The sequence below is a fragment of the Neovison vison genome, chromosome 7, assembly GCF_020171115.1.
Source record: "Neovison vison isolate M4711 chromosome 7, ASM_NN_V1, whole genome shotgun sequence".
NCBI classification, from domain to species: Eukaryota; Metazoa; Chordata; class Mammalia; order Carnivora; family Mustelidae; genus Neogale; species Neogale vison.
Window position 1 is genome coordinate 47,756,670 of NC_058097.1, and position 26,460 is coordinate 47,783,129.

Genomic DNA, 26,460 nt, shown 5'->3' on the forward strand with positions numbered 1-26,460 from the left:
TTAACATATTAAAAACCATCATGTTTGGTTAATTGAAGGACATTAAGTTCACACATAGACTATGTTATGTATTTCAAATTCACTGTTACACTTGTTCAAAATACGGAATATAAGCATTAACCCCCATAGCTGATATCATGATGTGGAAGTGACTTCCTTAAGTTCCAGTGCTGCCGACAGTTTTAACAGATGTGTATGGCATGGTAGGAAGAGTTAGATAACCTCCTTCTTTTATCGAAGAGGATTTCTTCATTTCAACCACAACCACTCCTATTCTCTAAAGATTGCTATTATGAAGATACATTAGTAGTTAACTGGTGCTCAACCTTTTTTTCCTTAGAGAGCAATCAGGAAAACCCTGTATATCTAATATTCAGGAAGTTCTTTAGTTTTAGTAAATGGAGAACAATATTGTTCTGAATACCTATTTCATGTCAACTTACATCAATACTATAGCCCTAAGCAGTGTCTCCATTTAGATTTTCTTCCTTCATGTTGTGTATTACACAGTTCTCATCTTCCAAGGAAAATCTGGGATGCGTGAGTCCCCCCAAGTGCAGCAGGGCATCGAATGCCATTGATGGAGCAAAAGTCAGGCTCACGGATTCATGCACACAGTACAAGTAAGTCAATCTCCAGAAGTGATTTTAATATTTGTTGGTCAAAAACCTCAAAAAGGCTCAATATAGCAAAAAACACATCGAAACTAATTGTACCCTTGTAAAAACTCCCCCACTGCATCTTTCCAATGTAACAGCATATGCATTTTCCAAGTGTTTAACTTGATCTTTTTCCTTGGACTAACGAGTACTGTCTGAATAGAGGGACTGGTACACGCCTTTTATGTGATATCTGTGACATTTATTAACATTAGATGTTCAATCAGAGAGTTTTCTAATTATTTGTAGGATTCAATTTACCTTCTTTAGCACTTTCTGTGTTTGCGAACATGTAAATTAAAATGAGGGTCTTTCCACAATCATCATCTTTCTAGGGTTTGAATCTAGTGTGCATTTTGAGACACTAAGTATAGACTGAATTCCAGTTAAAGGTCTCACCACATTCATCACATTTTACCATGTTGCTCCCATATGGTAACTAAAATGTTGTGAGTTTCAGGGAGAGAGAGGGTGGACTTCTTTAGATGTGTATAGTTATTCTCCAGTTATATCAGATGCAAGGTCTGTGATGTAAGGGTTTTACAGTCCTTACTCCTAGTCTTTACATTTTTAAAGTTTCTTGCCAGTATGACTTCTATGATGTTTGCTAAGGTGTGAGCTCTAGTAAAAGGCCTTGCCACATTCTTTGCATTTGTAAGGTTTTTCTCCAGTATGAGTTCTGTGATGCTTAAGAAGGTCTGAGTGCAATGAAAAGCCCTTGCCATATTCCTTACATTTGTAAGGTTTTTCTCCAGTATGATTTCTGTGATGTGCAGTAAACAATGAGCTCTGCTGAAAGGTCTTGTCACATTCTTGACATTTGTAAGGTCTCTCTCCAATATGAACTCTGTGATGTTGAGCAAGGTGTGAGCACTGTTTAAAGGCCTTGCCACATTCCTTACATTTGTAAGGTTTCTCTCCAGTATTAAATCTGAAATGATTACTAAGGGTTGCATAACACTTAAAGGCCTTGTCACATTCTTGACATCTGTAAGGTTTCTCTCCAGGATGAATTCTGTGATGTTGATCAAGGCGTGAGTGCTCCTTAAAGGCCTTGCCACATTCTTGACATTTGTAAGGCTTCTCTCCAGTATGAACTTTGCAATGTCGAGTAAGGTGTGCCTGCTGGTTAAAGGACTTACCACATTCCTTACATTTGTAAGGTTTTTATCCAGTATGAATTCTGTGATGTTGAGTGTTGAGCGAATTTTAAAAACTTTGCCACATTCTTTACATTTGTAGAGTTTCATTCCAGTATGGATTTGCCTATGTTTCCTTAGAGATGAGCAGTACTTAAAGGTTTTACCACATTCTTCACATTTGTATGATTTCAGTTCAGTATTCATTTGCTGATGCTGAGATCGGGTTGAGTGCCAAAGACTTTACCACATCCCTTAAAAATGGGTGTTTTCTTTCCACTAGGGATAGTCTTCTTTCTTCTTAGTCTTGATTGACTAAATGTGGGACCACGTTTAGCATATCTGAATGGGTTTTTGGCCTCGTGAATTCTCTGATGATCACCAATATTGGAGGACTGCTGAGGACCATTCTCACACTGACTGGATTCATCAGGATTTTCTCCCAAAAGGATACTCTCACGTGTAATAAGGTTAGACCTCTGATGAAAGACTTCACCACCTTTCTAACATTCATACTGGTTCTCTGAAAACTGAGTCCTCACACATCTCTGAACACTGCAGCCCTGGTTAAGTGTTTTCTCAGATTCAGGGTACTGAGCAATGCTAATGCTGTCTCCATTGGAAGGGCACTGGTCATTCTGGAAGGTCAACTCCTCAGTGAAGCCCCTCTCATATGGATCTTGCTTAGTACTTTGTTTTTCATTATTCAATCTCTGATTTTCAGAAGTATCTGATGGGATCAATCCAATCCCGTTTTGAAAATGTTTCCAATCATTATTTTCAGCATGGACTAGATAACTTTCCAGATTGTCCAAACTGTCTTTCTGCAAAGAGCTATGTTTGAATACTTGAATGGAGCTTTTGCTGACAGAAACACACTGCTTTGTGGAAGCAGCTGACTTAAAAAGGGAGGTTTTCCATGATGTTTTATATCCTTCACTATTTCAGTCATTTTGAGACTTATTAGACACCGTTGCCTCAGATGGGCCATGTCCTTCACGGTATATTTGATGCCCTTCCCTCTCCCTACCACCGTCCTGGTCTGTCATTAAGTATACATTTTCAAGAGTACAATTTTTGTATCTACTCATAGTCAATTTTTGGAAAGAAGCATCTATGCTCAGCTTTTGCAGAAGTTCTGAGTGTCATGTGAAGATATGGCTGAAAGATATCAAATAAGAGAAATGTAAACTCATTGAACTTACAATTTTCAGATGAATATACTGATGATTTGTAACATACAAGCTTCAAGTCAATCAGAGAGTGTCAGAAAGATGGCTGGGAAGGAATCATCAGAATTTCCTTTCTCCGTGGACATCTTATCTTTGAACAGAACATACTGACCACATACCCTAATAGAAACTTCTGTGATACTGTCATGTTCTAGCACAAATCCCTTCCTGCATCTCAAATAATCTGGAAAAGTGCCACATGAGTGTAAAATTAGAAGGATGGTTATTTAAACACAAAACTGAAATGAACCAAATAGAAAAAAATCCAACATACTCAATAGGTAAAGATTGTAAGCTTCTCCTCTATAATCAGAAATGTAGTAATAAAGTAACCCTATCACTGTCTTTCAACATGGTACTGGATATTCTGGTCAGAAAAACTAGGGAAGTAAAGACACATAAAAAGAATCCAAACTGAAAAAAAGAGAAAGTAAAATTATCTGTGTTCACAGATGACATGATCTATAAACAACCCTAAAGAATCCTAATTTAATTTTTCTGTGATTTTTATCTATTGTTTGTTTTGTTTATTTCTGCTAAACATTGTCTGCAACACTTTCCATTTACAATTTTTTTTTTTAATGCAATACATGGCTGAGTTAAAAAAAAAAAACAAAAACAGCTGGAAAGGTGCTTGGATGGGTCAGTGTGTTCAGCATCTGCCTCCAGCTCAGGTCATGATCTCAGGGTCCTGGGTTCGAGTCACACTTTGGGCTCTCTGCTTGAGAGGGAGCCTGCTTCCTCCTCTCCTCTCTCTACCTGCCTCTCTACCTACTTGTGATCTCTGTCAGTCAAATAAATAAATTAAATCTTTAAAAACAAAAAAAAAAAAAAGAGAGAGAGAGTTGGAATTAAACTTACTTTCCATGAGAAACAAGGAAAGGAAAAAACTTAGATGAAATTTAGTAGTACAAGGAAGTAACAAAGTTAAATCTGAAATAAATAAAATAGAGACCAGAATAGTAATGTAAGAATGAAGGTAATGCCCAGTTTACACAAAATACTAAAATTGGCTGTGCTTTAACTTAGCATTTATATACTACCAAATCAGATAACTTAGCAATAAAAACAATAACAACAATTCCTAAAATTGCACAAGTCACTGAGACTGAATTATCAACCCTCTACCAAATAAATAGGAACTCCTCTTACACCAGAAAAAGGAACTTAAGTTATATTTGGAAACAAAACTCTCACAGCACATTGTAACCAAATGTTATAACATTTGATACAGTCACTGAGTTTTCTAAATCAAATCTCTCTTTTGCTCAGATTATTTTCCTTTTTTGTGTCCTCAGATCCCAGCCTACTGTACTCTTTCTGCAACAGAGAATGGGCTTCAGTCCTGCCAATGTCTGTATGTAACCTGGGGATCCACCGAACAGAGATATGCCAGCGCTGGCTTGGAAAATGCTCAGGAGCCCACAGCTGCCAATGGGTACATGTCTGACCCTCTGGGAACACAGAAAATAACATTAGCAACCAAATTACTGAAAATGTTTAAACTAGAAGTTGCCATGGTCCCTGGGATACCTCTAGAAGGAATGACAAACAGTTGGCTACGTTCAGATGACTGAGACTAAAACCTCTCAAATGTGCCTTCATTCCATTCCAGCAAAGGAAAAGGTACAGATATCAGCATGAGCAATTCCGCAGGATTCCAGGGAACATCTGGACCAGACAGACCACTGCAGTTTTCACACGTATGCAGGCTACTCAGCTTTCTTCTGAGGTTCAAAAGCTACATTCAAATGGAGAGGATTCCGCATGGAACAGGACTGCTGGGCTACCTTTCTCATGAAAAAGAAAATCCAAAATATTCACTGAAGTCTCACATATTCCTCTACATAATACTTATAGTGTATGTCCCATGGTTACTTATGTTTTATCTATATATTTTTTAAGATCTTGTTTATTTACTTGATACAGGGAGAGATCACAAGTAGGCAGAGAGGCAGGCGGGGGGGGGAGGGGACCAGGCCCCCTGCTGAGCAGAGAGCCCAATGCCAGGCTTGATCCCAGGACCCTGAGATCATGACCTGAGCTGTAGGCACAGGCTTACCCCCCTGAGCCACCTAGGCACCAGATGCTTTATCTATTTTAATGTATTTAATATCCTTAAGTCTGTGTGTTAGTGCTAATGTTATTGTCCTTTTACTGGCAGAAATGGTTTAGGTACAAGAAGGTTGAGTGAGTATCTCAATATTGGTAGACTCAGGGTTTGACCCTGGATACCCTGCACATCAACACGGGGCACCCTGGTCCAGTGCTCTTCCAGAAGGTGACCTGTGCTTGCATTCTTTTTCATCTTTCACACTCAGTGCTGGGACTTCAAAGTGAAAATTCCAGCTCAAACCACACACATGTAGCCTGAGTGGCTTTCTGGCTGACTACTTAAGAACCAGACACAGAGGTCAGGTGTCCAAGGTCAAAACACAGGGAAGGCCCAGCACACAAAGGAGTCCACTTTCACACCTGGAGAACCAGGATTATGGACCTGTCCCCTGACTACATTTTGCATAGGCTAATACCCTTCCTGAGGAAGTGAGCTCTAAATGTGTCCCCAGACACTGGTTCTCAGCATCTGTTCCCTAGACAGGGACCTGAGAGTGCCTAAGAAAAGAAATTCAGGAGTTACACCCCAGACTTATTGATATGGTAATATAGGGATAGGCAAACCAATCCAAGATTTCCAACTGTCCTGGTGATTCTGATGCAGGCAAAATCTGATTACCTCTGAAGGAAATGTCATGGGTCATCCCAGAGTTGTCCACAGATAAGTCACTCTCAGAATCCCTCTATGCTTGTGGTCATGCTACTGTTGTGACATACACTTAGACAACTCACACACAACATACACAACACACATTTTCTTTTTTCATAAATTAATCTGACTCTAACAAAGTCTATCTTGGCTTCCTTCTTTTCCATCCCTGTTTTCTCTCAATACTCTCCTTGAGCTTTCTGGGATTACCCCAAACACATCTCTGGTCCCATTCTTGTATAAAGGCAACATAATTAAAATGAAGGGGCACTTATGTAAATATTTTATCTACTAAGTAATGAAATGCACACAAGACATCGATACATGTCATGTATTATATTGGGATGGCATACAGAATTTTCACTGTAAATCTGTAGATGATGATTTTTACCATTAGACCATAAATTGCAGGTTTAAGGAGCTCATCAACATTCAATGGGCATGCAGCATAAAATCCCTGAGCATTAAGATTAAGGACACTCTAAATGTTAGCATCTTTTTAAAAAACAGGTTCAGTGCAAAATATGATTCCCTTTCTCTCAGATGCTGTAAACCAGTTCACACAACAAGAGCCATTTGCAAACATCTCTATGTCCACCTGTGCTACACTTCCACATTTCTACTTAGACTGGCTCCTATGACAGAGTTCTGGTCCACAGCATGGTGGAGTAGGCCTTGGGGAGGATGGCCTTCCCTGAATGAACACGAAGAGGCATCAATTCAAATTTCTTAAGTGGAACCAGACTTACACTGTCTCCTTTGCTGCCTTCAACATGGACTGATGCCTGGTGTGTGTGTGGTGGGTATCTTGGGGCCATGAGAGAGCTAGTATGAACAGAATGCCTAGGGAGGACCATATTGCAGAGAAGAACTAAAAGATGAGAGTGCACTTTAGTGTGTCTGAGCCACTCTATCAGGCCTGAGCACCTATCTACTCACTGTGTACATAAAACAAAATACACATCTTCTTTTCTATGCATACATATCAGTCTTTTCTTTCCTTTTTTTTTAATTTCTTTCACCTTTTTAAAAAAGATTTTATTTACTTATTTGACAGAGAGAGAGACCACAAGTAGGTAGAGAAGCAGGCAAAGAGAGAGGGGGATGCAGGCTCCCTACCGAGCAGAGAGCCCCATATGGGGTTCCATCCAAGGACCCTGCTATCATGACCTGAGCCAAAGGCAGAGGCTTCACCCACTGAGCCACCCAGGTGCCCCACACATCAGTCTTTTCATGGTAGACCTGACCACAAAGTAACAGGTATTGAAAAATGTATTATTATCCCTCAATTGATCCAATGTTAAATGTGAGGATAACATGTACTTAATCTGATTAGTTTCTACAACTGATGCAAGTCCTCTTTCCGCTCAGGTTAGGAGGACTGTAGGGACAGCATGGGCTGTGAAACAACATAGGGACAGCTAGCCCCAAAATTGGGTAGGCTGTCTAAAGCAGAAATGGTCACTGCTGATGATTCCCTTATCACCAAGGAATTCACAAATCTGTGAAGAAAGCATCTTATTCTCTGAATCCTAGAAAATCCCCACCATTCTCAAGTCCCCATCTCTGTCACATTTGCTCATCACAAGTAGCTTCCTAAGGCCTTGCAGTGACCAAAGGGAGCTCCCTACAGAACTTGCCCACATCAAGAATTCTCCATATTTGGTGTTTTGTAGGACTTCTCTTCCTCTCAAACTAGGTCATCATCATGTTTTATCTGTCCTCACAACTCTCTCAGTGCCAAGTGTCTAAATCAATCCTGTGGCCCACTGATGGTGTTTTCCAAAGCTTCCAATGAAGTGGTAATGACAATGTATTTAAATCTCAGATATGGCCTCAAATTATCTCGTTACCAATGATTTACTAATAACCTAGAAAATTCCATGGTCCTTCTAAGGAGCTACAAGAGCCTGTGTGACTTGGGGGAGGAAAGAGCAGTGACGATGGGGCCTCCATAGGATAGAAAGGAAGGTCAGCTCTGTTGCCTACACATGACCAGAATGGAGATAAGGAGACAGAAGAACTGGAGATGATTTGTAAACGAAACAAGAAAAATTTACATTTCTAAATTCAGTCAGTAGCACAGCCTTGTTCAAGGGTCCTCTTCCACATGAAGAATTTAAAAGCTCTAGCCTAGACGTGTTTCATCGCTTAACCTTAGCTACATCATCACTCCTTCCCCCCCCATTTTTAAAAGACTTTATTCATTTATTTAACAGAGAGAGAGGGAGAGGGTGAGAGCACAAGCAGAGGGAGTGACAGGTAGAGGGAGAAGCAGGCTCTCTGTGGAGCAAGGAGCCCGATATGGGACTCGATCTTGGTATCCTGGGATCAAGATCTGAGCGGAAGGCAGAGGTTTAACCCATTGAGCCACCCAGGCGTCCTGAAGTCTCTACGTTTTCACCTAATCAAACTGTTACAGTGAAGTTAGCAACCTGGATGATGTCACTTCCAACAAAGGAAAAGAATAGCAACTCAAGAAATCTTACTTCTCCAATCACAAAGGAAAAAGTGAATGTTATCAATTAAACTACATGGAATGTAATGTGCTCCCTGGAGAATTCCTCCCATGTGCACATTAAATTCTGAACACCAAGTCATTTCATGCAAAGTGTTCTTAAAATCCTTGAGATGTTAAGATTATGCAGATTGGAAGAAGAGAAGAGTGGATCCTTCACGTGTTAACACCCAGGTACACAAGATAGGATTTACATGCGGAGAGTCTCAAACCAAGATACTCGAGATTTAGGAACTATAAGTTCCGTACTATTCCTAACATGAATATATAATACTTTTGCTTACTAGGAAATCATCAATTTTGAAACCTGGAAATGTGCTCCTCGAAACCAATATTCCTTTTCCTTCTGAAGACACAATTGCGATACACACATACATGTACTTCCTCCTAGTTGGTGCTGTTACTCGAAAATCTATTTTTAGGGAACCTGAGTGGCTCAGTGGATCAACCCTCTGCTTTTGACTCGGGTGGTGATCTCAGGGTCTTGGAATCCAGCCCTGCATCGGGCTCTCTGTTCAGCGGGGAGACTGCTTCCCTCTCTCTCTCTGCCTGCCTCTCTTCCTACTTGTGATCTCTCTCTCATGGTCAAATAAATAAATAAAATCTTTTAAAAAATTACTTTCAGTTCAAGAAAGTGTTTCTCTCATGCAAGGGAAATATAAATTTACCAATAGATGATGAAATGAATTCTATTATTATGACAACACCATAGACATGATACAACATACACTGACCACTGACCAACGAACTACACAAGAGGAGTACACATTGTTTATTCTGAGGAGAGCAGAACAAAAATCTAGTGACTGACCTTCCCTGATGTAAAACTACATTTATAAACAGAAGTTTTTCTTAAACATGGGGACTGTACTAATTATCTACCTCACTTCTTATAAAGCACATGTCCACATCCTATCAGGATTTGGGATCTAAAGAAACATCCGAAATGAATCTCGGGGCACCTGGGTGGTTCAGTGGGTTAAGCCTCTGCCTTCAGCTCGGATCATGATCCCAGGGTCATGGAACTGAGCCCTGCATTGGGCTCTCTGCTAGGCGGGGAGCCCTCTTCCTCCTCTCTCTCTCTCTGCCTCTCTGATCTCAGTCTGCTAACTAAATAAATCAAGTCTTAAAAAAAAATGAATCCCAACTACAACTAATTAAAAAATAAAAACAAACATGGCAAAGTCACAATAACTTAATGAAATTATGAAACGAAATTTCATACTTAATGAAAATATTAAAATGAAATTATGAAATGACACAATTATTAATAAATAAGGCAACAACTGAGACTGTATTATAGTCTACAAATGTTGAGTTCCAAATGTTCTGCCCCCTCCTTGGCATTATTTAGGTATGAATTCTAGGAAACAAACAGATACATTACTTCACCACTGAGGAATGGAATACAGAGTGGAAAAATTTCTACTATTAGTTCATACAAAACTTACCTTGCAGGGGAGATACCATGATCAAGTTCATATGAAGTAAAACCAACTTTTGAAGGGGAGTAAAGGACTAGACCTTGTCATTTCAGGGAGGTACTTTCTGATCTGATAATGCTACTGAGACTCAATATTGTATAATTCAGATGAAAGCCTCTGTCACATTGGAAAGCATAAATCTGAAAACACGGGACGTCTGTCTCCAGTGCTCCCAGCATTTCTGCACCAAATCCCATTATGCCCACCACTACCCTCACATGCATCTAACACGAAGCAAAACAGAACTTACAAAGGGCTCAACACTAAGGTTTTTAGAAATAAGGTGACTTCCCTGGGTCCCTCATGGCAATGGAGAAGCTCTCAGGTTATGGAGGCCCTCCCACTCCCAGGGCAGTTACCTGGCCTCACTGTGGATGTGGTAACCAGCACTTGAGCTGAAGGAGAATCCCTAGAGAATCTAACAGCCTGATAATCTTGGATAGCAGATGTCCCTCAGTGACAGGGAGACTAACACCACCAGGCTTCCCAAAATAATCTTCATTCAAGGAAATTGACTCAAACCACACTTTAAGGTCCATCATCCTCCTTCATGTTTGGACGTCACCTCTGTCACCCGCTTCATTCATTCCCACCTACCTGGATGGATGACTACTGTCTCCTTTCTTATCACATCCCAGAGCTGCTGCTTTTGTTCTAAAAAGGAGACAAAGTCTGGCTTGGATGTAATGAGGCCTGTTTTTTATTTAAAAAGAAGTTGAGTATCACTAGAGATTCTTTCAATCACAGTTGTGCTCAGTAGAGAAGAGAGGAAATTGCAGAATTCTAGAAAAACATTTCCCACATCCTGTTGCCCAACAGCCCCTTTAGAACACACAGGAGGTACTTCCAATGTTCACGTCCTGACCTCCATTTCCAGGTACCACCTACACAACAGTTAGTGGAAACTGGAGTAGAAGACGTGGGCAGCACCATTTTATGCCACTCAGTGTTTAGAATGACCAGGAATCTACAGAAGTGATGAAGAAGATGAAGCTAGAGCTGAAAAAGACACATCAGGAAGATTTCTCTCTCCATCTACAAATCCCAACTTATTTTCCTTTTTTGCCTGGATCTGAATTCCAGTCACTCACACAGGAGTCTTCCAAGACACAGCCTTCACAGGAAGGAACAAAACCGAGAGGGGGTTTGTAAATCTGGAAGGACTTATTCTCACCCAAGAAGACAAGTTGTCTATAATTCTCTAACATCACATCCCTGTATAGTTGCTGCTAAGTGTGGGTCAGGCATCCCCACTCCTCCTCAGAGAATTCTATGGCCACATCCCTGAAGGTCAGCTGTCCCTGCAATAAATACCACAGTCACCAAGTGGCCACTGGCAGAGTTCACGATGGTCCCCAAGATGATAGGAATTAATGTCACCAGCCAGACCCAAGACCTGACCTTCTCCGGTTACCTGTTTGTACCCTCTAATCTCTGTCCCATATTTTACTTGCCCTTGGGTTTCCACCTTATCTTTTACCTCATTCAAATCCCCCAGTCTCCTACAAAAGAAATGGAAACTATCCAGCAAAAGTGCGAACTGTCCTGAGGAAGAGCTTAGGCTGGCCCAATTTGAGCTTATCCCCAGACTCACACCTAAGCAGAGGCACCAAGAAGTAACCCATGGAATGATCTATACAGTTCCCTTTATTTTAGTATTAAAATCTCTACCAAAAAAGGAACTCAAAGATCATGTACATAACATACAGAGTATGTACAGAAGTGGTTTCTGTTTTTCTTCTTTAAGATTTTATTTATTTGACAGAGAGAGACAGCGAGAGAGGGAACACGGGCAGGGGGAGTGGAAGAGGGAGAAGCAGGCTCCCCATGGAGCAGGGAGCCCGATGTGGGGCTCGATCCCAGGACCCTGGGATCGTGACCCGAGATGAAGGCAGATGCTTAATGACTGAGCCCCCCAGAGGCCTGAGAAGTTTTTTTCTTGAGATTCTTGTGTCACCTGTTGCCCAGCTCTACACAGGACCAGACTCTACTTTCTGAACATCCACCCTAACTCCAAGTAACAGGGAATCCTTCCCCCTTGCTCTGTCAGTGTCTTATTTGGAACTTATTCCCTGTGAAGCACCCCACCTTTTTGTTTTGTTTTGTTTTTAAGGCAAATCAAGTTTCCATTGTGTGACCACCATCGCCCCATCCCGGTACTTTCTGTGACTCACCAAGCAGTGAACCCATGTTAGTCCCATTTTAATAGGACAATTTGTTCTGCCTTCAGAGACTAACCTCCTTTGTACGGAAAGGAAAATTATTAACCCAGTAATAGGCGCTAATGTATTCTCTGGCTTGAGGTAAGAGAATGACACAGGATCCACAAAATCAGTATAAATACAGTGTGTTCATCCAAAATAACTTGTTAAACGAAGGCATCAATACAGGCATACACATTTTTTATATCGTATAACATCATACAGTGTAAGTAGTGTCTGCTTCTTAGGTGGGATGTTTTAGTGGGTTACAAATGTACTTATTAAATTCTAAGAGGGCAGGGGAAATCTTATATACATGCAAATTCTGTTCTGGAGGACTGGGTTGCTATGTGAGTCTGCATTTCTAAGAGAGCAATAGCCCAACCACCAAGGGATACATTTTGGAATAATAAAAAGGTAGAACTCCAAGGAGGAATTCTTGGAGGACTTGGAACAGAAATGTTTGTTTGTTTAAACTGGTTTTCATTTTTTTTCTATTTGAGAGAGACAGAGAGAGACAGCGTACTCACACAAGAAAGAACAAGGCTGGCGGGGAGAATAGAGGGTCAGTAGCAAAGGGAGAGGGATAAGCAGACTCCCACCTGAGCAGGGAACCCAACACAGGGCTCCATCCCAGGACTCATGGCACCATGACCCAAGCCAAAGTCAGACAGTTCACCGACTGAGCCACCCAAGCATGCCTGAGTGAGTTTTTTTTTTTATTTTATTTATTTATTTGACAGACAGAGATCACAAGCAGGCAGAGAGGCAGGCAGAGAGAGAGGAAGGGAAGCAGGCTCCCTGCTGAGCAGAGAGCCTCATGTGGGGCTTGATCCCAGGACCCTGGGAACATGACCTGAGCCGAAGGCAGAGGCTTCAACCCACTGAGACACCCAGGCGCCCCCTGAGTGAGTTTTATACCAATTATAGATTCTACTGGCAAAGCAAGAAAGACAACAATCCTTTCTCACCATTTCCTAATTTCCAGAGAGCTCCTAACAGTTGTTTATAAATTAAGGGAAAATGTGTAATAACCATCTCAGAGAACAAATACATTATTCTATTTTTATAGGAATATTTTGTCAAACATCCAGTGACATGCAAGGGATCAAGTTTTCACCAAGGTGTTCTGACCTAGAGTCGCTCTACAATGACACCGAGGCCATTATGCAGAGAGACCCTAAAGCAGTGTTCATAGCAGGGGTCAAACCTGAGAAGAATGAGAGAACAAGAACTGATTCACCCAGCACTGATCTGCCATTGTACTTTCAAGGACGCACCCAGACATTAAGAAAGTTGTTACACCCAAAGGAAAAGTGACGGAATAGAAACTTGTCATGACAACTACTTTAAGAAACATTTTCAATGATTCGATACATAAATCTTTTTGCCCATGATGATTTTTGTCTTTTATTGTCAACACAAACACACAGAATGACAGAAAGGTAATAGCTCTTATTTCTGAGTCTACAAGGATGAGGGCTAGAAGCAAAAAATGTTCACCTGGAGCCCAGAAGGCTGACCTATGGTCTCTATGGATGGTTCTAGAACCATCATATAAGGGCAAACTGCTGCATTTGGGTTAGATCTCATGACTGCCTGTACATCACAGCTACAATTAATATACAGAACTCATTAGCACCAGAGAAATCTTGAAAAAGTAGTACAAGTACACATTCAAAGAAACAGTGATCTTACACTCCCTGCACACCCCCATGAACACTAAGCAGAGAACCACCAGGTTCATTACAACCTGGCCAGAAATCAAGAGCACAATGCTTAACCCACCGAGCCACCCAGGTGCCCCTGTTTTTCACATTTTAAGGAGCAAGACTCACTCCCTGGCATTACCCTGCGAATTCTCTGAGTGATTCTGGATCTCTTATCCATCCTGTTTATTTATGCATTTTCTTAACCCTGGGCTGCACTGAGCTGATCAAGCATTCCCATGGGCCATAAATGAAAATGCTTTCCTCCGCTGATATCCCAAGGAAATGTTTTCAATACTTACTGGACTTTACTTAATTCAAGAGTCAACGGTTGATGGCCTATTGGAACACAGGTTCTAAGAAGGCAGAGAAGGATCGGGGATACCAGGGAGAAGGGTTCTAAAGACCTAACTTTGAGTATTATTTCTGAAAAGGTTTTAAAAATAGGTACAAATATAAGGAAGAAACATCAGAGCTACAGAAATCAAGATTCGCAATTTCTGAACAAGAGGAATTTCCCAAGAAAAGGATGACGTGACCTGTGAACTGGGACTCAGGTCATGATCCCAAGGTCCTGGGATTGAGCCCTGCATAGCGCTCTCTGCTCGGCAGGGATCCTGCTTTCCCACGTCTCTCTCTGCCTGCCTCTCTGCCTGCTTGTGATCACTGTCTGTCAAATAAATAAATAAGATATTTTTTTAAAAAATCCCATGTTGCATTATTCTTTTCTCTCCTTTGGTTCCTATTCAGTATTTCCCTTCATTTTGCCTTTTATGTGACAAAGTCATTCTTCAGTTTCTGCCAGCCTTCTCTTAACATCAAGCCTATTTCTAATCTAGCTTATTGCATTGTTCACCTTAGTTTGAGTTTTAAAAAGACATATACTGGGGGATGGGGGTCATAAGAGTTTGGGTGGGAGCTAGAGAGAGACAAAATCGCATGTACGCATCACACTGAGTGCAGAGGCCAACTTGAGCCTGGATTCCAGGACCCTGAGATCAAGATCTGAGCAGAAACCAAGAGCCTGGGGCTTAACAGAGTAAGCCACCCAGACAACCAACTTCTTTTTTTTTTTTTTTTTTTTTAACTCTTATGCCTGTAGTAAAGTTCTCACTATTCTTATCTCAACTCCTTGAGTATCATTATGATTGCTAACTTAAATTCTCCATCAAGCTCCTTACTACTGTTTCCATTGCTTCTCTGGCCCTGGCCTTACCTGCTGGGTTTGCTTGGGATAAATCCTTTCATCTTGGCTTTTGTCTAACTCTCTAACTTCTTCTGTCCATTAGAAAACTCAACAATGTCTACTTCTGTATCCTTCAGGCCAGGGGTCTGCAGGGGCTCTCCTTGCCTGCTACGGGCAGTGTTTGGTCCCTGGCCTGAACATGGCCAGTTTGAATTAGGTGAGCTCTGCTCCACTTGTGAAAGGAGACCGGACGTCAACTCCACCAGGCCTGCCGCCCTGCAGAATCCCTGCTCAGGAGAAGTGATCTGAGCAGGGGCTGACCTTGCTGAGCCTGAGACAAGGCTCACTGAGAAGGGCAGTCCCCTCAGATCACAGGGTGTGGGTCCTGGTGCAAACAAAGCAGCCAGCCAGTGTCCTCACTGAGTGGGGCTCTGCTTTATGCTACAAGATGGGAGAGGGAAATGGTGTCATCCAACTCCCATGTTCTGGGAGCCACATGTCACTGAATGTTTCCTCTCAGGAATGTGCTCCTAGACTACTGAATACTCTCCCCACTGTGCTCCCCAGGTGTTCTTCAGATGGCTGTTTCCATGCTGTAAGCCCCCAGGTTGTTTGCCAGCATTCTCTCCAGGAGTACCCCAGTGGCCTCCTTGTTCTATCCCAAATGTAATTGATGTAATGTAAATGTATCCCAAATGTAATGTAATGTAAATGTAAATGAACAAACAAGAAACACACTCATGAATATCTATTTTGTTTTGAATAAAGTCCATGGATAATCCCAAGAATATGAAAAGCCCAAGATGACACACATTCTAAACTGTGACCAGGTGGCCTGTAACCATTTCCCAATCCTGGCAGACAACAAGAGGTTCCAAGGTCAAAGTCTAAGCATCTTATGACTCATGACTCAGCAATCATAATAAATGTCTTCATCACACTAATTCCACTGGCCAGCTGCGCACCCACAACTGATAACAAGAGACGCTGCACATGAGGTGGGTCTGAGTCACTTCTGTGAGACTCTGAGCATAGGAAACCCTAGTATCATCCAGGAACATCCAATGTATCTACCTAGTCCTTTGTCACAGAAAGAAACATCTGTTTTCCTGTACAATAAACTCATCTGTCCTCTACCCAAGAGCCAGATGTGTTCACTATATTCCCAAGCTTTTTTATACACAAATGTGTGGAATGACAAGTATTACTAAAACATCAACCAAGGAAATGCTCACGCAGATCATGACATCACTACATGACTTCAAGGAATAGTGACAAGACTGTAGAAGGCACATATATGAATGTATGATTCGGGGCAGGTGTCCACAACAGCAACCAATACATTTTCCTTCACGATCTTTTGCTGCTCACCTGGCAGTGATATACAGTCACATGCAGTGTAGATCGCAAAGTCAATGTACCTGGAAGGTTTGACTTTAAGATGCTTCCAATAATTAGCCATAGGGCCACTTGTGAAGGTCTGGAAGACCCCCAAGATGCACACTGTGCCACCAGGGACACATCACTGGCCACTCTGTCAACCTAACAAAGAAGTGTGCATCCAACATCATGTCAGGAATCTTTCACCCAAAGGCTGTCAGTGTGGGTCAGACTACATCACAGGCAATCTCCAGTGAGTTGCCTATGCTCCCCTGTCTGGCAATAGAAGCTGTAGAACTTATCCTATCTCCAGTGAAGTAAAGAGTGACAGTGGTACAACATCTATCAGGTTGCCATGATTGCAGGGACAGCCTGCACCACAAAGATTATGACAACTGCCCAGCTCCTGAAGGCATGTCTTCTATGGGAAAAGAGGAATAATCATTGATCTGAGCACAGAGGCCCATGGAAGATCTTTGAAATCACAACTGACATTGGGTGTGTGGTCCTGGGAGACTGCTAACACCACTAGAGGGGGAAGACATAAAGATAAAACAACAGAGAAGTCTGATACAAGACCATGGCCATGAGAATCTACATCAAGACATGACTTGTGTAGGGAAGCCTGGGTGGCTCATTCAGTTAAGCTTCTGACTAAAAACTGGGTCCTGGTACAGGGTCTTGGGAAAGAGCCCTGCATGGGGTCCCTGCTCAGTGGGGAGTCTGCTTGTCTCTCTGCCTCTGGCCCTCCCCTAACTTGTATTTATTCTCTCCCTCTCTCAAATAAAGAAACAAAATCTTAAAATGATTTGTGTAGGGAAATGAAAAGCATAATACAAATTTTAAGAATACATTTCACTTTATTAGCCAAGAGGGGAAATAAAAATAGAAAACCTCAATCACGAAAGAAACCATAGAATATGTTAATTTCTAATACATTTCTGGCTAAAATTTTAAATATAATGATGTGTTCAGAGAAACACAAGGGATTCTATCTCTGTGGTATGGTTTAAAAATTTTTTCCTAAGATCAAGATAAATTAAAAAAAAATTCACTATTATCTGACATATTCCTCTGCACAGTGCATACAATGTCTGTCTCACGGTTACTGATGCTGTATCTGCTATTAATGTATTCAATGTTCTAGAGTTTATGGGTCAGTGGTAATACTATTGTCTTCTAACAAAAAGAAATCATGTAGATAAAGGAAGGTATAGGGAACCTCTCACTATTGGTCAAGTCAGGGTTTGAATCTGGGTGCCCTATACAGGAACAGGAAGCACACAGTACATATGCCCTTCCAGAAGGTGACCCATGATTGGATTGTTCCTTTTCTCTTTGACACTCAATGGTTCACCCAGCTGTCCTCACACAGAACAGCTTCCATGAACGGACACTTCCAAGTGAACATTCCAGTCCACACCACATATAGATAACCAGAGTGGTTTCCTGGTTGAATACTCAGAAGTAGACACAATGGTCAGGCATCCAAGGTACAACACAGGAAAGGCCCAACACACACCAGTCCACTTTCATGTCTGGAGAACCAAGATTACACACCCGTGTATCTCACTACATTACACATGGGCTACTACTTTTCCTGAAGAACACTACTATGAATGTGTCCCAAGATATAAGTTCTCAAGGTCTAGTCCCTTGAGATGGAGTAAGAAAGGAAAGATGGGTAGCTGCCCCCAGAGCTACTGACACAGTAATGTAAGCCTGGGCACAGCGATCCAAGATTTACAAGTGCTCCCGGTGATTCTGACCCAGGACAATTTGCACAACCTCTGCAGGAACCAAGTCACAGGTCAATCCTGAGTTATCCCCACAGAAGTCACTCTCAGAAACCCTCTGTGCTTGTGGTCATGTACTGTCTGGACACACAAACACAACATGCACAACACACAACATACACAACATACATTTCCTTTATTCATTACTAAATCTGACACTAACAGAGACAAGTGAGTGACTTGCAGATTCAGTGATCTGGCTTCTTTTCACGTGCCTGACACGGGAAACAAAGGGGGAATCAGGGCACCTGTGGAGGCAAGTGTGGGGGCTACTCAGACAGGTGAACTCCTGCTCACACAAGGAAAAGACAACAGAGCTAAAGGCAAAGAGAGAGTCGGGGATCACTCATTCTAAAGTAGTAACTTCTCTTCCTGAAACTGAGAAATAACAGGAACGCAGACTTGACAAATGCCTAAGACATGTGTGACAGAACTCAGAATTGCTATTATTAGTGTTCTCCTGAAGAAAACAAGTTTATAATCCTAGGCCCTTAGACTTTTTTTTTTTAATTTCCTAAATACTAATCCAAGATCACAACACATTCAAAGAAAAAGAAAACTATGTTCCAATCAGAGGAACAAAATAAATCTCCAAAACTGGCCCTAAGTTAATAAAGACCCATACATTGAAAAAAAAAAAAAAAAAAAAAAAAACCCAAACTGAACCAATACCAGACCAAACCAAACCAAAACAACAACAACAAACTGCAAGCACCTCAAATTATAATGATAAAAATCCACATGGAGGAAAAAGAGAAGACAACAGGTAACTAAATGTTATCAGGAAAATGAATCATAACCAAAAGGTAAACCCAGAGAGACAAAAAGTGTAACATCCAGGAACCAGAAACTGAGAGCCCCAGAGTACAATTACTGAATTTAAAAATACACTAAGGGATCAGCAACAGACTTGATGAAGCAGAAGAAAGAATCAGAACTCTTAAAAACACTTTTTCTAAATTCACTACTGAGGGAACCAAAGAAATAGGTGGAAAAGGAGAGAGTCTGAGGGACTCGTGGGACACCAAAGAGTGGTCCAATATGCACATTAAGGGGACCCCATAAGGAGATGAGGGTGACCTATGTGGAAACAAGAGACAATTCAAGCTTGCTAAATTCTAAGTAGCATAAATGTCAAGACATGAGCCAGTGACAGATTATAATTAACCCATCAAATATCAAAGATGAAAAGAGGGGCTCCTGGGTGGCTCAGTCGGTTAAGCCTCTGCTTTCGGCTCGAGTCATGATCCCAGGGTCCTGGGATCGAGCCCTGCATTGGGCTCTCTGCTCAGCGGGACGCCTGCTTCCTCCTCTCTCTCTCTGCCTGCCTCTCTGCCTACTGCCTACTTGTGATCTCTCTCTCTGTCAAATAAATAAATAAAATCTTTTTTAAAAAATAAAAATTTAAAATTAAAAAAAAAAAAAGAAGAAGATGAAAAGAGACTTTTGAAACAGCATGGCAAATGCACTTACTTCACTTTGTGAAGAGCTCCTAGAAAAGCAGTGTGGGATTCCCAGCAGTCCCAACAAGAATGGGGCCGGCATAATGTACTCAGCTACTGAAAGATTGAAAAATACCACCAAGAATACTTTATCAGGCAAAACTCTTTTCCACAGATGTAGAAATGAAGACATTCCCAAGTAAAGACCCCTCTACATTTACGGTAGACCTGTCCTACAAGAACCATTAAAGGAACGCTCTCTCAATGAAATAAAAGGATTCTACCCAGAAACTGAACCAGATGGGATCCTAAAGTTCTCCACTAAACATAAGTATTTAGACAGTTATACAAACCTGTAGTGTTGGAATTACCTAGGTCACATTTATTTCTGCCACAGAATTTTGTCTTTAAAAAAGTATAAAAATCGTTCATGTACGTCATAAACTACACAACATAAATATTAGAATTTGTGACATCGGTTAACAAAGTGGGTGCAGGGGTGGAGACAAGAAGAAGTGTTTTGGGTGCAATTCACAATATTGAGATTCAAAAGCGTTGTTTTACCTCTAAGTTGTTTTAAGGAATCTCTACGGCAAGCACAATGAAAATACTCACAGAAGACACAAAAGTTAATGAGGAAGGTACCAAGGCACATCATAGTGTAATATAATTAAAGATAAAATAAATCTTTCTTTTTAAGATTTTATTTATTTATTTGACAGAGAGCGATCACGAATAGACAGAGAGGCAGGCAAAGAGAGAGGGGGAAGCAGGCTCTCTGCTGAGCAGAGAGCCCAATGCGGGACTTGATCCCAGGACCCTGAGATCATGACCTGAGCCAAAGGCAGAGGCTTAACCCACTGAGCCACCCAGGCACACCTAAAATAAAACTTTCTTATTTCCTACCAAAACATGGTATGATACACAGGTATAAAGTGTTTCAAAATTACTTTTAATTCCAGAAAACTCTTTTCTCTCATGCCAAAAGAAAACAATTCACCCACAAATACATGATGAAATTAATTCTATGTTGATGACAACTCACCTAGACATAGTATAACATTCACTCACCACTCCCCAGGGAGAGAAATTAACAGTAGGAATCAGAGCATGTATGAATGATACACAAACACAATCAAATACACATAATTTTATTGGCAAAAAGCATAAAGTTTATCCTTTTTTGACTTACACAGTAAGTGAGACTTTCTTAAAGGTTCCAAGTACTGAGTTATAAATGTGCTAGTTCCCCAATAACATTCTTTATGTGAGAAGGCTAGGAAACAGAGACATTGCATTATTTCACCACTGAGGAATGAACACAGAGAGGGGAAATAGAACTGCACATTGTCTCATTTTAGGGAGGTGGCTTGTTATCTGATGCAGTTACTAAATGTCAGTTTTGTAAGAATTAAATTAAAGCCTCTGTAACATTAGAAAGCATAAGCCAGAAAACATTAGAAATCTGTCTCCAGTATTCTTGGAATTTCTGAACCAAAACCCAGTGTGTATACAACTACCCTGACCTACTTGTCTCATGATGAAAGCCAGAACTGACAAAGGCCATTACATACAGGTCCTCAGAAACAGGATGACTTCCCCAGGGCCCTCAAAGCAATGGAGAAGCTCTCAGACTGGGGCGGGGGGGGGCGTCCCCCTCCAAGGAGAGTCTCCTGGCCCTTCCTGTGGATGTGGCAGACCATCACTGGAGCTGAAGGAGAATCCCTATAGGATGCAAGAACTTGATAATGTGGGAGAGTAGATGTCCCTCTGGGAGCATGAGAGAAATAAAACCGGGCATGTCTCCAACTGATTTTCATTCAAGGACAGCTAGTGGAACCATAGCTTAAGGTCTATGTTCTTCCTTCAGACTTGGGCCTCCCCTCTGTCATCTGCCTCATTCATTCTCACCTACCTGGATGGAAGCCTGTGGTCTCCTTTCTCTTCACATCCCAGAGCTGCTTCTCTTGCTCCAAAAAAGTGATCAGGTCTGGCTTTGACACAGTGAAACCTGTTTACGAGAGAAAAGGAAAATGAGTATCACCAGAGATTCTAACTTTCCATCAGGATTGTGTTCAGCACAGAAGAGAGGATATTGTACAATTCTAGAAAATGGTTTCCCAAAACCTGTTGCCCAACAGTCCCTTTAGAACACAGATGAGGCATTGCCAATGTTCACATCCTGACCTGCACTTCCAAGCAATAGACATAGTAAGAAGGGGAAATTTCAGTTTAACATGTGAGCAGCACCATTCTCTGCCACTAAGTGTTTAGAATTGCAACTCATCTACAGAAGTGGGGGTATTACCTTGAGAAGCTAAAAATGAAAAGGACACATGATGATGACTTTTCTCTACATGTACAAACCCCTCCTCACTCCCCTCTCTGTCTGGATCTTAATTCCAGTTATTCAAACAGGAATTGTCCAAGAGACAATCTTCACAGCAAACAGAAAACCAAGAGTGTGGTTTGGGGAATCTAGAAGGAGTCTTCCTCACCCAAGAAGCAGAGGTGTCCGTAGTTCTCCAACATCACATCCCTGTACAGTTGCCGCTGAGTGTGGGTCAGGCATCCCGACTTCTCCTGAGAGAGTTCTATGGCCACATCCCTGAAGGCCAGCTGTCCCTGCAATAAATACCACAGTCACCAAGTGGCCATTGACACACTTCACGATGGTCCCTAACATGAAAGTGGGAGTTAATGTCACCAGCTAAACCCAAGACCTGACTTTCCCTGCTCCAGGACATGAGTGTGGAATAAAAGAAAAACCCATGAGACAGAGGGCAGGACTGATTGACAACCTCCACTCCAAGAAGTCAACCCTACCAACTACAGAGAGGTGAGTGCGCTCCTTGTCCAGTGCACACTGCTGGCATGCAGGAGAAGAACCAATGTTCCAGAAGGAAATCATGAGATATTTCTGATGTGAAATCTTGGGATGCGGGAGTGAATGATGAAGAAACAATTCCTGAGATGTCTTTGGTGTCAAAGCTGTGGTCTTCCTGATGATGCACAGGCACAGGCCCTATGGGTCAGAGGCGCTGCACTGGTGTGTGAGCAGGTACTCAGTCTGCACTAAAATTGTGAGTGGCTCAGGAGGGCAGCCATCATGAAGGAAGCTGAAAGCAAGGTTCCAGAACCTTGAGGGCCCAGCTGGTGTGATGATGAGTAGTAGTAAGTGACTACTGTTGAGTGAAACCTTGGACGGAGGACCCTGCAGATCTGTATCAGTGGGAGACATGCATGGAGGGTGATGGCCAACATGCATTTGGGGGAAAGAGATAAAGAAGATTCCAAAAGGATTTTCTTATGTTAAGGAGGACTCTCAGAATCCTGGAACTCTGGTTACTGAGAAACTAAGATTGCTTTTCTCCTCTAATTAAACATGAACATATGTGAAGGCAGTTGTGAATTCCAGGAAGAATGTCCCACTCTCCCTACTCAGGTATTTACCAAAGGCACCAAGTGGAAGGAAATTTAATGTTATGCACACCTCTTTTGACTTGTTTTTTCTCAGAATCTACGATCAAGGGCACTTGGTTAAAGCGTCCACCTTCAGCTCAGGTCCCGTTTCCAGGGACCTGGGATGGAGTCCCACATTGTTCTCCCCACTCTGCAGGGAGTCTACTCCTCCCTATCCCGCTCCACCACTGCTCATGTGCGCTCTCAGCCTCTCTCTCAAATAATAATTCTTTTTTTTGTTGTTAAGATTTTATTTATTTATTTATTTGACAGAGAAAGAGAGATCACAAGTAGGCAGAGAGTCAGGAGGAAGCAGGCTCCCTGCCGAGCAGACAGGGATGCGGGGCTCGATCTCAAGACCCTGAAATCATGACCTGAGCCGAAGGCAGTGGCTTAATCCACTGAGCCACCCAGGCGCCCCTCAAATAATTCTTAAAAAAAGAAAAAAGCTACAAGCAAGAGAAACTCAGACAAAGGCATTTCCAGTTGAACTGTGATGATCTCTGCGTACTGCTAAGTACATCCACGTTCCCTACAAATGACTGGGAGAGAAAATACGAACATAGCAGGGGAGTGATCTCGCAAAGAGCAGCGACACAATAAATCCAGTTCACACCAAGCATAGGAAAGAAAATGATCTCGGAGCCAAGGCACACCCAAGGTCACACCATTACTGGTATTTTTTTGTGTGTGGTCTGGAAACAGGAATTCGAAATAGGAATCTCATTATGAAAACAGAGGATATATACAGTTCAATCACCTACAGTTTCTGTAGTAGCTGCTTTGAGGCAAGGGGACTTAAGGAAAGGCATGGAGAGCTGATCCCAGTTACCCCCTTGCTGAACCCAGACAGGCCCACTGGGGACTCACCTCAAAGGAGCCGCAGGCCCAAACTAACCAATGAACTACTGACAACCAGGGACAGTGCCCAGAAGAGGGAAACTTCCATGAGCCCCCTAACTCCTCACCTTCCCGCACTAAAAAGAGCCCCCACCTCACCCACTGCTCCTTGCACAGAGCCTCTCTCTCCTCTGCCACCTGCCTCCTGCCTCCCGCAGGATATTCTGTGAACTGCAAAGAGCATGGTTCTGCCTCAGGTGAACTCTTCAAGGCCACGTGACTTCCTCCACCCCAATCATGGACCCGGGTTTGGGGGCCCCCACCTGACCAGCAGAGACACCACATTTAGACAACAGAGTCTCCATGTCCCCTATGAGGCAGCATAATCTTAATTACAGATTCATTTATACTTTAGTGCAAGGGCCAGGGAGAGGGAGAGGGACAGAACCTCAAGGCAGTTCCCAGCTGAGCCTGCGGCCAAAGAAAGAGCTCAACACAGTGATGAGGGAGCAGGAGGCTGGCAAAGGACAAAGCAAAAGCTGGCACCTTGCACCCTCTCTCCACCCACTCCCCTCAGTAATATGTGTGACATTCCTCAGGCACCTCTGGCTGCCCTAAAAGAAAAACACATAGTTAACTTGCAGTGATCACAGCCCTGCAAGACAGGAGTCTCCCTTTGTTTACCAATGTCCTAGATTTACAACAAAGAAGCTATCTAACAATAGCACAATTTCCAGAGGCAAATAACTCAGTTCCTCAAGCCTTAAATAAAGTTAAATTTCTTCTAAACCCAAATCTCACCAACAAGGACACTTGATAAGAGAAATGTGAAACTTTATCTCTAGATCTCCAAGATAGTGTCAAGAATCATTCCCAAGCATATGGCCCACTGATACACATCTAAAGGGTCTCACAAGAAGATTTTTACTACTAGTAATGAATAACACTTCTCCCTACAATAGCTAGCCCCTCAAGGTCCTGGAGACCTTGCTTCCAAAATTCCTTAGAGACTAACATCACCCCCTTTACCTCACCTTCCCCCAACCACAGGGTACATAACCTGCCATCCCTCACAACCCGGCGCGGCATCTCCGTCTGCCCACGGGTCCTATCCCCCGTGCTCTAATAAACCACCTTTTTGCACCAAAGACGTCTTAAGAATTCTTTCTTAGCCATCGGCTCCAAACCTCACCCCACTAAACCTCACCTAGGTCCAAGAACTTCATGACCAGGACCCTGAGATTGTGGCCCAGGGGGGAAATCAACAATCCTGAGGCTTAACTGACTTAGTCCCCAGGTTCCCCTCTAGTATTTTAACTCGTGTATTTTACATAAAATACCTACTTCACATTCTAAAGAGGAAGTCTCAAGAACTCCCCCTTCCCACACTTTCTCTCAGAGAACATCTAGAGTTATTCTGGACAGAAATCCATTGAGTTTATTTCTCAATTTCCTGACCCCTGGGCTACACAGTGCTGAGAAAAGCAAGCACACAGGGCCTAAAGGAGAAAGGTTTTCCCTCAGTGACCGCCCTGGACCAAACCTCAGCAGCAGCAGGAATCTCAGACTGAAGACCCCCGGCCACGTGCGTCTATCACTCAGAAACTATTTTCAGTGCTTCCAGGACTTTAACTCCCAGTGACAGCTGCTGCTGTCCTATTGTAAGGCAGGCTGGAGACTTGGGAGAGAAGGCTCCGGGATACAGGGGAGAAGGGTTCTGAAGACCTGGCCTTGAGGATCATTTCTGGAAAGATCTTCAAATCAGGTGAAAACAGAAGGGAGAAACATCAGAACTACAGGAACTAACATTTGCAATTTCTAAAACCGAGGAATTTCAGGAGGAAAACATGACACCGCCTCTCCTAGGACACCAGTCTTACCTGAGAACTGGCCATTTCTCCTTTCCTTTCGTCCTCTGGATTTCTTTAACACAAGGTATCTGTGGAGAAATCACAGCAGCATCAGGAGAAAATGCCCTTAAGGCCACCAACAGAGCTTGTGCATCTGGAAATTGTTCTAGGACCGGGCTGGATCCTGGCTGAGGAACTGTGCAGCCCTGGGAGACCTTGTGGATTGGAGTTAACTTAACACCAGCGGGCACAGAGGAGGGTGACCGTTCTCCCAGGGTCTGAGCCCTGGGCACAAAGAGGGGAGCTTAAGCACTTTTACTTCAGCATCTGTGCCATTCTTGTGGTCATGGCTGGCAGGACAGGGGGGAAAACCCGGAATGGGCCCAGGGCAGGAACTGGGATTCCCTGCTGAATGAGTCAGCCTCCTGAGAACACGGATTTCTCTTATCAAAACTTCTTCCCTGAAGGCAGGATACTGAAACGCAGAAATGACCCAAATTCCTAGTCCTTTGTGTCAGGAGCTATTCAAATGAGCTCCTACCGCGAGACTAATCTTTGGCTTTTCCTTATCAGCTTGCAGGGGGCCTCGCCTCCCCCCAAATGCCTCCAAATGCCCACAAATTCAGCTTCAGCAAAGGAACTGGGCGCTGCATGGGCCTGACCTTCTCAGACTCACGCAGCAGAGACCTGGTTACCTCGCCGTGGACCAAAGCCTGCTCTCCACTCTCAGAAAAAAAAATTCAAAAGGGGCACCTGAGTGGCTCAGTGGGTTAAAGCCTCTGCCTTTGGCTCAGGTCA

General features: G+C 42.6%; 1 protein-coding gene and 1 pseudogene across 4 annotated transcripts; both read right to left on the reverse strand.

Moving 5' to 3' along the window:
- On the reverse strand, positions 1 to 2,789 carry LOC122913336 (annotated as a pseudogene).
- On the reverse strand, positions 625 to 26,056 carry LOC122911739 (putative protein ZNF720). Of its 4 annotated transcripts, XM_044256732.1 has the most exons (6): positions 25,693 to 26,056; positions 22,009 to 22,135; positions 21,426 to 21,521; positions 19,542 to 19,627; positions 10,394 to 10,450; positions 4,315 to 4,484 (listed from the first exon to the last, which is right to left on the reverse strand). In XM_044256732.1, exons 1-5 carry the CDS (start codon positions 25,705 to 25,707, stop codon positions 10,424 to 10,426), a joined length of 351 nt encoding a protein of 116 aa, XP_044112667.1. In that variant the 5' UTR covers positions 25,708 to 26,056; the 3' UTR covers positions 4,315 to 4,484; positions 10,394 to 10,423. The 4 variants fall into 4 exon arrangements, with proteins under 4 accessions (XP_044112666.1, XP_044112668.1, XP_044112667.1 ...); XM_044256731.1 differs by lacking the exons at positions 4,315 to 4,484; positions 10,394 to 10,450 and adding an exon at positions 625 to 2,959; XM_044256733.1 differs by lacking the exons at positions 4,315 to 4,484; positions 10,394 to 10,450; positions 19,542 to 19,627 and adding an exon at positions 625 to 2,959.
- Positions 26,057 to 26,460: the final 404 nt, after the last annotated feature.